General features: G+C 36.2%; 1 protein-coding gene across 4 annotated transcripts; it reads left to right on the top strand.

Annotated features, from left to right (window-relative positions):
• On the top strand, positions 1–15083 carry FBXO8 (F-box protein 8). 4 transcript variants are annotated; one of them, XM_088524626.1, is made up of 7 exons: positions 386–432; positions 2737–2826; positions 4788–5124; positions 6085–6211; positions 12450–12568; positions 13580–13776; positions 14440–15083. In XM_088524626.1, exons 3-7 carry the CDS (start codon positions 4796–4798, stop codon positions 14625–14627), a joined length of 960 nt encoding a protein of 319 aa, XP_088380752.1. In that variant the 5' UTR covers positions 386–432; positions 2737–2826; positions 4788–4795; the 3' UTR covers positions 14628–15083. The 4 variants fall into 4 exon arrangements, with proteins under 4 accessions (XP_088380753.1, XP_088380752.1, XP_088380754.1 ...); XM_088524627.1 differs by lacking the exons at positions 386–432; positions 2737–2826 and adding an exon at positions 1–71; XM_088524628.1 differs by lacking the exons at positions 386–432; positions 2737–2826 and adding an exon at positions 566–633.
• Positions 15084–15510: the final 427 nt, after the last annotated feature.

Genomic DNA, 15510 nt, shown 5'->3' with positions numbered 1-15510 from the left:
CCGGCCCGCGCGGCCCAGCACGACCAGACCCGAGCTCGTCGCGGCGGCGGTTGAGAGCGGAGCTCGCGCAGGTACGAGCGGGTGCCCGCGGCCGTTGGTTGGTTGCGGGGGGAGGATGGGCGTGCGGAGCAGCCAATGAGGAGCCGCGGTGCGCGGCGCTGCCCTATGGCGTGCGGAGGGGGCGGGCCGGCGGGGGGGCGCGGCGGCCGCGGGGCTCGCCGCCCTCCCGGGCAGGGACGAGGCCCTGTAAGCGGCGGTTCCGCCGTCCCGCCGCGCTCTGCAGCGCCCGCTGCCCGGGAAAAGGCATGGTCGGAACCGAAAGGGGCCTCTGAGAGCCCCCGCAGGGCCGGAGCTGCTCCCCCAGCCCGCGCGGTGAGTGTGTGCCCTGCGGTAGCTACTCCCGCCCAGCCGTTAGGAGGGTTCGGCGCTCAGGTAAAGCTGCCTCGCCGAGCGTGTGGGAGCGTAAGCGGCTTATGGAATCTGGGCACCGAAGAAGGATGTTCAAAGTACATTTTAAAATGCAGCTCTGGGTGCACTTACGATAACACCAGGTGGTTCAGTTTTACAAGCGGACACTCAAAGCGTTCCTCCTGGTTTACTGCAGAGCTGGAAATAGCTGCTTGATCAGGAAAAGTAAGTCGTATGAGCTAAAAATGGCATATAAGCTGCTGGTTAACTAAGCACTTAATAAAGCTTTAGATTTTTTTCCAGCAAGTGGTCTAGATTAGTTTAAATTGCATTGCTCTTTGCATCATGTGAAAGTTCTTCACTTGGTACCGGGCATTAAAAAAGGTACACCTTTTCATCTGTTTTTAAGTTAAAAGATTTATAAGATTTATGCTGTGATGTCTGCTATATTTAAAATAGCTGTAGGAAGAAGAATTACATTCTAAGTCTAGCTTTTTGAAAGATAGTATATATTTTTTCTATCTTGGAGCCACTTTCTAACATTAAATGATTTAGAAATTATTGCCGATGTGTCTGTTTTAGGTTTTAGCTTAGCAGGGTGAAAACCCATGTGAACATCAGCAAAAATTACAGGTATTCGCATCAACCCAAAATTGTTCAGTAGCATGACTGACTGCAATCTGAATAGAGCAGTAAAAGGACGAGACTATCATCATAAATTTTGAGATTTGTTTAAGGGCTAAGTAAAAAACTTGATCTCCTGCAACCACTAGAAATTCTTTACAAGTACTGTATATGCAACAGAAAGATAATCTGACTTTGGAAAGGTTTTGAGGCCAGTTTAAAAGTGCCAAATGCTTATCTAGTGGTGTAAAGTTCACCTCATAATTTATCAGACACAGTCTTTTGATGACCTAATTCTGCTAATGATGCAGCTCTTTCTTTCCTATCTTTTTGGTATATTCTGATTATGAAACTTATCACAATATGATTCCTTGTGTTCCTTAGAGCCTTAAACTTCCTGTTGCTGCTTTTTTCTTATTTAAAGCTTGTCCAAATAATTATTTTTAAATGCCTTTTTTTTTGTCAGTGTGAAGTTAACAAATGTATATAGAAATATTTTTTTATAATGATTTAAAGTATTATCAGAAGAGATAACAAAAATACAAACAAAATGCTGTCCTTAATTTGTCTTATCAAAAATTACCTCCAGAAACCTCCAGATTTCAACATTTAAGAGAAATTTTATTTGTGTCTACCTGACATATGCTGTTTACATGGAACAGGTTTGATACTCCTATTTCTTGAAATTTAAAGTTTGATATGTCCATGTTGTCATTGTTTTCTTTGCTGATTTCTGTTGCTGCTTTGGTTAACAATTTGGAATAATGATGAGGAACACAAGCCCACACGCTTGGTTCTCTTGGCCCTTGAAAATGATCTCTTACTGTCTGGTTAGTGTAATGTCAGTGCTGTATATTCAGGCAGATTTGTTTCTGAGTTTATACGGAGAGTTACACTCACCAAACATGCAATATATATTTGAGCTTCATCCACATCATGTGCATTTGTATGTGTGTATACACACATACTTTTTCTTTAGTATTTCTTGGACATAATTGAGTGAACAATCATTGTTATTCAGTCATTCAGATCATCTGATACCTGGTGTAAACAAACACAGACAGCCTTGAAAATTTGCATCTGCATGTTTGCAAGTATAATTATTTGTTTGCAATGTTGCTCACATCGCTAAGGACAAAAATTGGTTAAGCCTCACAAGATGTTTAGAGATACTTTTTTACTGTCCTTAGGTAATTAACAAGCACATATACAGTGCCTGGCAAAATGGGAATTTGATTCAGTTGAATTCTGTAGTTCAGTCATAGCAGCCTTTTTAAAAATGTTGTATTTGTTCAGTAATATTCCCTGTCTACTTTCTCATCCCTTAGGAAATTCTTGTCTTCATTCCTACTAGTGTACTCGGCAGTTAATGCCTACCCATAACACCTGTTTCTTATCTTGGTTCCATACAGCTTATCCCTATATAGTCTGTCTTCTCCAGGGTAGCAACAGCAGAAGAAGTGGCAGCTGGAGCTGGGAGTGACAGGAGACTTCATGGGCTTATGTTTTTAGTCCCAAATGCCAACTGTGACACACCTCTCACTGATGCTTTAATATTATTGCTGCAGTTGGTGTTACTGGCAATGATACTTCTCTTGGATGAAGATTAATAGGTTCCTTCTCCGGCTTTAAAACTGGAAAAAGTTGGCACTGAACTGCATCTCTGAGAGTATTAAAAATGCTCTTACTTTTGTCTTGCTATAGAATGAAAGATACGGACAGAGTTCTTCTTGTAAAGAAATAGAAATATCTACATCTTGGACTATGTTTCATAAATCAGTGGCAAAAATCAGCGTAAGTTGTGCTGCCATCTGTAAGTGGCAGTTTGCAGTATGATCTTCTCTCATGAAGCACGTTCACCAGTAGTACTAAGGATTTCTAAAAAGTTAAACGGTGATCTCAAGGAAATGAGAATAACTTCTTGTGCATACATTATTTAAACAAATTGTATACTGTATTTATAGTGTGTCTCAGTAAGAACTTTTTGCTTGTTTGCTTGTTTTACCTAACACTTGCCTGGTATAACTACTGATTATGGCTTAACCTGTCTTCAATATGCTTAAAAAAAACTTAGCCTAAATATATAACAGTTTAGGAAGTGAAAGTAGAGATAGGAATGATTTTCTTTAAAAGTTTGTGTGTTACTAAATTATTACATGTATGATTACAATTTCTTCATACCTTTGGACTGAAGGTCAGAAATGATGGCTTCAGCATAGATTTTTGCCATCAAGGACTAGATATTTTATAATATATGACTGAAGTAATGAATTCTACAACTGCAGTGAATAGATGTGTATGTGGATAACTGGTCTACCAACCAGCCGAACCTGTATCTTTCACCTGCCTCCATCTTGATTATGCTTTTTTTCTTTAATTTCATTTCTCCATTTTCCTCCTGTGATCCCTCACCTCATCCATACTCCATTTTTTTTCTGCTTGCATAGAACCATTTCCAGCTATTTCTAACCTTTTAACAGATTAAGCCCCAGTCTTAATTCGCTGTACTAACAGAAAATAAGTAACTATAAATGCATGTAACATCCTACCAGCCCAAACCATGCATTTAAAATTCTTTGGAGTTTTTTTTTTTTTTTTTTTTTTTTTTTTTTTGAAATTCAGCATCAGGAACCTGAAGATACCTAGCACGATTATTTATAATAAATGTCGTCATAGCATAAGTTGAAAAATAAGAGATATATCAGTATATATAGACTACTTTTGATAGGATTCAGACAACATTCCCAGGCTAAATTAGAGGGTCAAGGATACTTTTATTTTCCCTCTTAGTAAACAAAGGACGTCAGGATGAAGTATGAAATGTGTCATTCAGAAATCTAGAAAACTAAGTGACTTTGGTCCCTTCCAACCTTAAGCATTCTATGATTACCATCTGCAAAAAAAGCTGATAGAAACTAACAAATCCACAGTGTACTGGTTGTGATAGTTAAAGATATAGAAGCCCTATCATCATTTTTATTATGCTCTCAATAAATTTACTTTTAATCTTGCTCTTACGTTCCACCCCATAGCTTCTGGATACTCTTTAGAAGTACTGACAGAATGGTGAATAGCATCTAGCTTCAGCTAGAATCTTAGTTTTTATTTTCCAAAGATATGTACACAAGCTCCTAGCCCTCATGACTGTGGAAAAAAAGGGTTGAGAAGATATTTAGGTGTTCAGAAAAAAAGAATCTGAACCCTTAATTATCATTGAAGTAAATTAGGAAGGAATATTGTAGGTGAAAGCCATCCCCAAGTTGTTAAATCTTATTCTAATGTCAGTCCCTGCCTAATTTTGCATGCTACTCACTGCACAGACACTTACATTTATTCTTTAATTTTTACAGCACTTAACTTTCTAAATAATCTATTACTGTGAATTTTTAAAAGTAATCTGAAGGTAATCATTCCAAATGTTCTGATTAACTTCTTGACATGCATGGGACATAGAATAATTCACAGGGATAATGTTTGGTACTGTTTGAAGAAGCTTACTCAATTTTTATAATTCTTCCAGTGCAGTAACAATTGGAAAAGTATCTTGATTTTTTTAAATGATTTTTGTTTTCAGTATTTATTTAGTTTCTCTGCTGGAGACAGACTAATCTATTAGCATAATTTTGACAAGACTTAACTTTTTCTCTGTTCAAATCGATTTTAGTTTTTTATCTTAATTCTCCAGTACATCTGTCTTAGAATTTTCTACAAAACACTGTCAACTCAATATATGATTTTCATTTCATGTCCCGCAGGTTCGCAGATGGGTCAGGGACTCTGGAGAGTTGCTAGGAACCAACAGCTGCAGCACCAAGGATACAGTGGACAAGGCTATCTTACCAGAGAGCATGGTAGGAGGATAGCTACTAACAATGTTTCCAGTACAAGCCATCGCAAACAAACCCAAGGAGGCATTGACATCTACCATCTGTTGAAGACAAGAAAATCTAAAGAACAAGAAGGATTCATTAATCTGGAGATGCTACCCCCAGAGCTTAGTTTTACCATTTTGTCATACCTGAATGCGACTGATCTCTGTCTGGCTTCGTGTGTCTGGCAAGATCTTGCTAATGATGAGCTTCTCTGGCAAGGGTAAGCCAATAATAAAAAAAATCACCTGAATGCAGTAAAAATAATTATTAGATGTAAAGTTTGTCTCAGTATGTGCTTTGTTGGTGTAGTATTTTAAAAAAAACTCCTGAGGTCATTGAGATTGAACATAAGAGAAACATGAATATAGTTTAAAAATGTATTATTCTGCATTTGTAATTACTAAAAAGTATTAGTGGAGATTAGTACATTTACACATGTATGTTACTACAAACCAGTTGGATATATCACAGTGGGAAACAAGGATTTGTCTTCACTTTTGTATTAGCTCAAGTCACAGCTCAAATGTTTCCCTTATTTCCTCTCTGAACTTCAGACAAATATCCAGCTTAAGCAAGCAAACCTACTCAGCCAAAGCTCCAGCTAAAACGGGATGAAACCTCGCCTAGTTTCTACTGCTTAATGTATTGAGTATGTTTGAGCTTAATTATTGAAATAATGGAAAATCTAGACGAAATGTATGTGGAGGGTTGGGGCTGGATCAGATAACCTGGGTTGGTAAAGTCTGGGCAAAGGACAGGCAGAAAGCAGTGAATTAATGGTGCAACTTGGTGCAGATATGGCTTCCCACTCACTTGTGCACAGCTGTAGCACAAAGCAAGCAGCACAAACCTCTCATGTGGCTGCAGGAGAACAACTTGTCACTGTGACCGAGTACTCGAGTACTGGATGTGCCAGAAGTCTCAGCTGTTGGGGGCTGTTATGATGCCTCCTGCTGGGATGTTTTATGAGACTGCACTCAAATACACCCAAACCTGACTAATAAACATATTAAAAATTTTAACAACAGACAGGCTAAGGAAGTAAGTGTTACAAACAGTCTACTTCTGACTTTTCATAATGTTTAAGTACTTAATTTTATGGTGTTGATAATGTTTTCTATGTGTAAAATACATGAATACAGAAAGAATTTTTATATTAGACTTAATTCTATTTTCCTAGGTTGTGCAAATCCACTTGGGGTCACTGTTCTATATACAATAAGAATCCACCTCTAGGATTTTCTTTTAGAAAATTGTATATGCAGCTGGATGAGGGCAGTCTCACCTTTAATGCCAACCCTGATGAGGTAAGTGACCTGTTGCTGACAGTAATAAATAGTTAAAATGACTGTAATTTTTGTTTAGTAATTATATAGAAGGCAAGTTTTAATAAATGTTTGTTTTACTGCAGGATTGGTAGATAAATTATAGCCCGGCCATGATCTTTTTTTTTGCCTATGCAAAATGCACACCATTTACATGGCTTGTCTCATAAGCACTCTGCACAGCAGTCCAGCCTATGGATGCCTATGGAAGTTTATAACCACATACTGACAAAAAAATGAGGGGCAGATCCTGTCTGAAGACACAGTCAATTTAGAAAAGATTAAAAGTGCTCAAATAAATGATAATGCCAAAATGTTACTTTAAAGTATTGGTTTGATCATGCTTCAGTTGACTTAAGTAAAGCAGGAGGAAGCATAAAGAAACAAAACTGATTCTGTAACTATTATGTTACCTTGTAAAGCTTTTTAAATATTTCTACAGTCAATCTGCAAAATATAGTTTATGCTAATGTGCCAAAGCAAGATCCAAAAAAGCTAATATAAACACACAAAATTAGTATTATTAAAAATACGTACTACTGAATTTTCCTAAATAGCAGTCTGATTTTTTTTTTCTTTGAGGGCTGGGGTGGGGGTTGGAATGGGATGTTTTGCATAAACATAATACTTCTTCACAATCAATGATGCCATATATTAATTTCCAAAATATCCCTTATTGAATGAAAATGTATGAATTCATGCAGCTAGCTGAAAAAGTCAGTTTCTGCCTTTTCTCTATCACTTGTCAAACAAGAAAGCAATGTGACAGTAGATAATTATTGCCTGGGAGATATGCAGCTAAAACCAGAGTGATGAATGGAATCTTACACATACAACGTCAGACCCCTCCTGTTTCATGTTTTCCAGAAAAAGATAAGTACATAGTCCTGGACAAAACTAAGTATTAACTTCCTACATATACACAAGGAAGTGGTAATCGAATAAATCCAAAATAAGAACAGGATTAAGAAGCATGGAAAGATAAATTTTTGGAGCTAGTAGATCATACTACTGCTATGATACAGAAAACATCTTCTTATGCTGCAGAGTAAAATAAATAAAGCAGTCATATGAATCATTACAATAATGTGACTTCGTTTACACTCTTGACTCTTGCTTTATCTCATATTTTACTTGATAAAGAGACCCACAACTCTTATTATTAATCACAAAATAGAGCTTTTGGCAATTTCTCTGGTATAGTGTTGCTTGTACTGTAGTACATGCTGCTGAGAAGTCCTGTCAGCAGTTTGCTGCTCAGGAATGATGAGCCTTGACTTCCATGAGGATTTTAGTGAATTTAGTATTAAATGTGAAAGTTTTCAAATGAAACTCAATGTTTAGATAATGAAAATGTAATTTCAAGAGTGCATGTCCTAATCAAGTCTTAATGGTAACACCTTTGCCCACTAAGATTTTTCTTTGCCTTAATTTGTTTTAAGATACTTCTTTACTTACTATCTTAGTTCATTATAGGCTGGGATTTTTTTTCCAGCCTAGTGTTTTAAGTAATTCTTGTAGGTTGAAAGCATTTGGAGGCTTTGTGAAAGGCACTGAGTAAAAGTGTTGTTGTTTTTAAACAAGAGATGAAATTGGAGTGATGGATTAGCCTAAATTAGGTATTAAATCTATATTGCTACATTTGCTTCTTCTGGGTTTATCATGGTTTTGTTGCAGTGATGGAGGTTTGAATAGTCTGCTTCAAGCCTAGTGAGGAGTTAGAATACCAGGGTATCTCCCTATTGAAGGGCTTCTGTTCCTCTCTCCCTGTGGGGCACCATAGCCTGGTAGGAATCATTCAGGGCCTGAGTTTAAGGAGAATTCACAAATACCATTGCTTTTGTTGCTTACAACTATGCTATTGGCAGAATTATTATAAGGACACTGTGACTGGAATATATGATGTGACATTCCACTATTACAAATTGTGTCTCCGAATTTCCTGCCAAACTCTGCTTTACATTTGATAACAGACCCGATCAAAATACTATAAAAGTAAGAATACTTACAGCCCCAGGAGCAAGATTCTCCAAAGGACACCGCCCATGTCATGAGAATGGGTAACCAGGCTCCACAGCAGCAGCTCCAGAGCTAGCGGTGGCTCACGGGGTAGGGGAGAACATCTGCACACTTTGTGGTAGGATTCTCTGGTTAGCCCTTGTTGTGTGCATGGCCTTGTGCTATCTGCTGCAATTTCATGTATTGGCTGTGTGCATGAGCTTGCCTAGTTCCTAGCAGGTGCTCACATCCTCCTGAAAGGATGTGCCTAACCACGCTGCGTATAATTCGGAGAAAAAAAAATCCAGTGCATGTCTTGCTTCTGATTTGGGGGTCTTTTATTTTTTTCATATGGCAGCACCATTGTAGAACTGAGGGGCGGCGGGTATAGTCACAGTATCAAAACTCAAATATGAAAATTATTGCTGTGCAATCTGCCTACGTGCTCTCGGCTGTATTTTATTCTAGTGTATTGTGTATGTGAAGTGTTTATCATGCAGTGCTCATTCTGTATCACGTTCTGCTTATGGCTCAGAGTTCTTAAGCATCCGTAAGATATTTTCAACTGTTTGGTATGCTGTTTCTGACCCCCTATAAAATATACTTCAATTTTATTACATGGGGTAATAACTTACTTATAATTGGAATTGAAGGTGGAATAGATCCTCCTTCACTTGTCAGCAAGAGGAGATTCAACTTCTGTTTCCTTCCTAATGATGACAGTTATAACCAATTCTGTTAAATAGCATTTATTTTTATGAATCCAGTAAATTATGGACACCACTGAAACGCTCAGAATTCAATAAGCTCAGGATTTTCTTCACATTTCTTCACTAACTTAATAAAATACAGCAAGTAGAGACATACTTACACTAAGCCTGGCCTTCTACTTTCCTGCTTTGATTTTTCTCATTCATTACTTTAGTTTCTGTCAGGGAGGTGAGTTTTCTCACCTTTTTGATTATAAACACGGTTTTGGAGACTTCCATAAAGAAACCTTAACTGGCTTTTAATTATGGATGGTCTGCAGATAGTAAAATGTTTATTGTGCAGTGTATTTCTAACCATATTTTTGTCAAAGGCCAGCAGCTTGTGACATAAATAGAAAACTTACCCTTTTTTTCCATAGAGAACAAGCAGTGTTTGAGATGCATTGATTTATTTGTCCTAAGAATATTAAAAGTATGTGTATGTGAGAGGGGAAAGGCACTACTCTGTGATTTATGTAAAAAGTGGGGAATGGATGAGACAGCTGAATCCTTTTTAAAGCTCTACATTTAAATTAGATTAATATTAATCTTGTAAATTATCAGTTTGGGAAGCTGTACAACATGAAGAATATTTCTACATTTAAAATACTCCATCACAAGTTTGTTTAATATAACTGTGGTTTTGAAATGTTTTGAAAATACTACTAGGCAGAGAAAAAAAAATGCAGAACTTAACCAGAAGAAAAGAAAATTAAATTGTTTTGATGATTGCCTGGATATAATGAATAAAAGGACTCCATAAAAATAAATGTCGTAATGATTTTGTCGTGGCCACTGTCAGAAGGCAAGTTAGAAGTGGCATTACCATTACAGAATAAATTGACAATAAAAGCACCGTGTGACTTGAAAAGCTATAAAAATAACATATTGAAATGCAAAAAATTGTTTTTGTTATTACTGTTGATCCATAGTTGAGATCGTTACTTGTAAATATAGTGTAAGAAACACTTCCATACGTTAAGATTTTATTCTGAGCTGTCTGAAACTCAGTTGTAACATTCATGGCCAGTAAGGCAAGGTACCTCTAAGGCATCTTTCCTAATTCTCTAGCACAAGGGACATAATGTAGACAAACATAAGGTAGGTAGATACAGAGCTCCTGTAAATCTTAGCTGCTATAATGTTTACCTAATTAGCTTTCCACTAAGCCAGAATTACAAGGACATATGTGTGAGGTCCCCTTCTGTGCTTCATAAGTGTTATAAAAATGTCTTCAGAGGTGGTAGGTAATGCCATGCGTGGCTGCTTCAGTCAAATGTTTTCTAGAGAAGCAGCAGGTAACTGATAAGTATTCTTAACACAGCTTAACATAGTGTGTTAACTACTTATTTCAGCTAGTAAACCTATTCCAGGTGACCATTTTACCTAGCAAAAGTGATTTATTTGAAAGGTGGGCTGTGAAAGGAGTTCATTTACAGTTTTACAAAAAGCAGACTTGATGACATGGTGATAAATCTTGTAAATGAATGTCACTTGTGAGCAAAAATTGAAGAACTGTGCAACAACAGAAATCTGATTACTCTTTAAAATATTTTTTATTCCTTGAGAAGAAATAAAAAGTAACTAAAAATGATGGTGTCTGTTGAAGTATATACAAGTTATACCCTCTTTATTCTTAAAGGAAATGAGGAAAATGAGTAAAGAGATAATATTTACAAAGAAAGATAACGTATAGTGGGGAGAGAGGGAATTAGAGACAGGGAATAAGAATGCTGTGCAAAGAGCTAGTAGCCTCTCAGATACGGATTCCACACCAAACTGTAATCTAATGCAGGAATTAAATGCTTTATGGCATTTATTGGCACAGAAAAACCAACCTGTTGACTCCTCTGAAGGAGGTGCTACTTTCATGCTGTGCACTCTATGAGATGCCAGATATTTTTCTGGATATGTCACAGAAGTTGTTGTTAAATCATTGCAGCGGGAATGGGCTTTAAAAGTAAAACACTATTGAGACTTCCTCTGCAGGCTTCAGTTTACACTCGCTTAAGCAAATGCTTATTACTGAAGCAAAAACGTAAGTGTAAGGATGGAAGTAATGGCAACAGAGTCAAGCCAAAGATGTAAAAGGCTAGTGCAGCCCTAGTGTTCTACTGATTATCGTATATAAACTACCAAACCACTCAGTGCAATAAGCAGTTGATTTTCATTTTGGTCCCTCTTTTTTACATTCCCATTCGAGATGCAAGAAATTATTTAACTGTATGTTATTAATCCTGTATCTATCAGTCTTACAAGCAAAACTGAAGAGCACTAGGAAGCTATATACTGAATGACAGCTTGCTCCTATGCCTTTATAGGTGTATTGTAAAATTGAATGTCAGTCTTGAAAAATATTTTGAAGTTCTAATATCAGAAGATTCATTCAAAAACATTTTCAGACATCTTTTAAAGTTGATTGAGGTAGTATTGCACTCCTAAATTGTTTTATTGAGAAATTTCCTATCCAGCACACTGCATGTATTTCAGCGTTATGCTATAAAAACAGATTAGCAATGTAACTTAAAGAAATGCTCAGAAAAACCCTAATTTCCCATGAAATTGGTTTGAAAATAATTCCTTAGTTATCCTCAGGTTTAAAGTTTTTGGTGAAATTTTTAACACTTTTAAAATGCATTAAGTTGGCTTAGATTCTAAAATCACGAGAAAATAGTTTTCTTGCTTTGGAATATTTTAATAAACAAAAAGAATCCAGAACATCACTGAAATATTTCAATATGGTATTTGGCATGCTTATTCTGAAAGAAATGTGTGCTTGACAAAGCACAGAAAATTCTAGAAATGATAATGTGAGTATGGAATACATATGATTGTTCCATCCTTTCTTAAAAACTATTTTAAATTAGAAACAGTGTTCTGAATTATATGTATGCACATATGCATTTATATTGACTGGTGCTTTGAAATCAACATGTTTATTTTCATTTTTACGCATTAAACAGATGCATTTAATGCATTTATTTGAATGTGGCATAGCATATACATGTGAGAACATTTATGTTAATGTTTTCATAAAAGATACTGATGGCAAAGCACAATATGGCTAAGAATTTCTTGTTTACAAAAGGTATGAAATAAAACATCATGGTGCTTGCACCATATAAAGTACAATTATAAAACTATGTAAACAAAAATAATAGTCTGCACTGTGAAGAAAACACTCCAGAACCATCATGCTTTCTACAGGATTCATAATTTTACATTTCCTAGTATGAGTATCTGTAAAATCTCAACCATAACAATGCTTAAACAGTGTTTATTTACATTTGATATAAAATTGTAAATTGTACTGTGCATGTTGAAGTGTAATTTAGGGGAAGAGAAATCATTCTGCTTTTAGGAAAAGAAATAAAAATAGTAGGATTATATTTCTGTGTTGCTAAGTACAGGACTTGATTCTAAAACCAATATGAAGATTAAACTTAATTACATATAAATGTCTTTTATCTCAGGGGGTCAACTACTTTATGTCGAAGGGCATTCTAGACGATTCGCCAAAGGAAATAGCCAAGTTTATCTTTTGTACAAGAACACTAAATTGGAAGAAGCTGAGAATCTATCTGGATGAAAGGTAATTTGAATCTCTCATGAGGGATTCCTTACTCATTTGCAGTCTGTAGCACCCTTCAAGAATCAATATTTTGTTTATATTAATGTAATTTAAATACTTTGATATGCACGAAAAAAGAAGTAAATACTGCTACTGCTAAAACTGAACAGATACTTGGTTCTTGTATGGGTCAGACTGTAACAGTTCATAAGAACCCCTGAAAATAGTCCTCCAGGATGCCTTTAAGTTTGGGTAGTGCATTATCAGGAAAGAGGGGCACCAACATACATAACCATACACATCAGACACGACTGCAGTCAGCATTAACAGTCTCTACAGCCATTCAGCTTTTTTTAATAAACAGTGTGTAATTATGCACTAAAAGTAAAAACTGGCTTTCCAGGCAATGAAACCTTCCTCTTTTTATTGAAGAATAAAAAGGATCAGTATAGAAGAGTATTCTTTGTTTTTCCGCAAACTGGTTTCCAAATTCGCTTCAGATCTCTTTCACACTTCTGTTTGTGTAGGCTAGGCCAAGTCCTTTAGGTCTTTCTGTGCTAATGGAAAACTCTGGTGTGTTGCACCCTAATGGACTTAGTCTTTAAGTAGTCTTTGTGAGTGAATTTTATTTCATTTAAGCCTCATTTTAACAGGATACTACTGTAACAGCATATAGTTAGGCACCAAACATGCATTATGCACATAATTTTTTCCTTTTTCCTTTCATCCTGTGTTTTTTCTGGCTTTGTCAGATAGTTTAAAGGAAATGAAGTCTGTATATGTACTATGAATGAATATGCATTTACAGAAACTTAGAATTCTGATTAATGTATATTTTTGTAGTATTTGGCTACTATAATAAATGTTTGGAAAAGGTATGGTTATATTATTAACCTCGCATTGTTAGCTGTAGTTTTTGTCTTTCAGCAAAAATACAAAACTCAGAAGCTCGAAAGATTTAATTTTGATTTTAAAACCTGCTTTTTTAAAGTTTAAGAAGATCTGTAATTATGGGGGATTTTCTTCTTCCAGGCGAGATGTTTTGGATGACCTCGTGACACTGCACAACTTCAGAAACCAGTTTTTGCCAAATGCACTGAGGGAGTTCTTCAGACACATTCATGCCCCTGAGGAGCGGGGCGAGTACCTGGAGACTCTTATAACAAAGTTCTCTCACAGATTCTGTGCTTGTAACCCTGACCTGATGAGAGAGCTTGGCCTTAGCCCTGGTAAGGCAAGAGAACTTTATTCAGCAAATCAACCTTTATATCTTTGTGTATAGCAATGTTACTGTAATTAGGTAATGTTACTGTTCATTATGGTTTTAAGGTTAGTACCATATGATTATAAAAGTACAGACTCTGGCTTGGGAGAGTCTTTTACCCATGTTCAGTATGTAGGCATCTCCCATACATGTTGTAAAAAGATCAAAAATAAAATGCAGATTATTTTCTTAGATGTAGTTGATAATATTAGAGAAAGGAAAAAAAATAAAAGGCATATCTTTTTCTTCACTTTTGTCTGTGCTTAAGCTCTCTAATATCTCTAAGTTCCCTCTTGCAAAGTCTTAAACACTTAACATTTTGCCCTTTGGATCGTCCCACAGAAATGAGAGGGAATTTGGGGCCTCACTGGAGTTAACATCCATTTCTAATTGTCTTTAGCCAGTTTTCAGCACCAGGACTGCTCATATATTTAAAGATAAGCATTATCTTCATATTAATTTTTATTTCAGTGTTTTCTTTTTTAAATTACCTTATATATGTGTACATGTAACTATGTGCCCAGATGCTTGAGACTCTTTAAGATTCTTGGGCAAGGAGAAAGGTATTTTTAATGAACACAGTTTGCTTATATCTTTTTTTTTAATTATTTTGCTCTCTCTTTTCTAGATGCAGTTTATGTACTATGTTACTCTCTGATTCTGCTTTCCATTGATCTAACCAGCCCTCACGTGAAGAACAAAATGTCAAAAAGAGAATTCATCCGAAATACACGACGAGCTGCACAGAATATTAGTGAAGATTTTGTAGGGCATCTTTATGACAACATCTACCTTATTGGCCACGTGGCTGCCTAAAAGCACAGTTTGCTAGGACTTAACATTTTAAACTTCAAAAACTAAATCTAGTCAAGAAATTAATTATTTTGTAGACTTGGGGGTTATTTTAGTGCTGGTCATTCTAACCTCTGTATGCAATCAGAGATTGTGCGTGTAAGTGTTTGTATGTGTATACTACCTTTTCTATCGATTTACCATGGGAACCGAAGGACTTGGAGATCTTTCTTAATATTTTTTAGTTTTGCACAAAACAATGTGATTTGTCTGACACAGCCATTTATGAATGTTAAACTGACATTACAGTCTAAGCTGACGAAGTGGTGGATTTGTGCATTAGATTGGCTTGAAACTTTAATAAGTTCATGCTTTTTAAAATACCATGTAATGTGTATATATTTAACTAAAGAGATTTATAATCATAATTATTTTATTGTAAAGTATTTTAACTAAAGTTTCTCCTTTGATCTCTTAAAATAGCGCTGTATTTCTTTTTTCTGCACTTAAAATCTTGTTTCATTCTTGCAGTGCTGATTATCTCAGATATGTGAGAGAAATGATGGTCTGAATATTACAAAGTTTATTTTGTGCCACGATAGAACACTCATAAAATACCTTGAAGGATTTTTAGTGGTATATTAACTCATTTGAATAAGAATATTGGCAATCTGTTATTCACTCAAGTTTAAAGAAGATTTCAACGGCTAATTTAGATGAGTTCACGTAGGAATAGGCTAGGGAAACCCAACACTGGGCACAGCAAGAGCTAGACTAATTGCAGACACCAGCTACTGGTGATGCAGCCAGCTGCTCTGCACTATGAACAGGGAGGGATCTTGCTGGGGAGGGTGACAAAGGGCACCTCAGGTGTTGCTGCTTCCTGGAGGCGTCACCGATGGCAGTG

Source organism: Tinamus guttatus, unplaced genomic scaffold (genome assembly GCF_059628265.1).
Source record: "Tinamus guttatus ecotype Peru unplaced genomic scaffold, ASM5962826v1 Tinamus_guttatus_pri_ptg000213l, whole genome shotgun sequence".
Classification (NCBI taxonomy): Eukaryota; Metazoa; Chordata; class Aves; order Tinamiformes; family Tinamidae; genus Tinamus; species Tinamus guttatus.
This window is presented reverse-complemented; position numbering and strand designations above follow the sequence as displayed.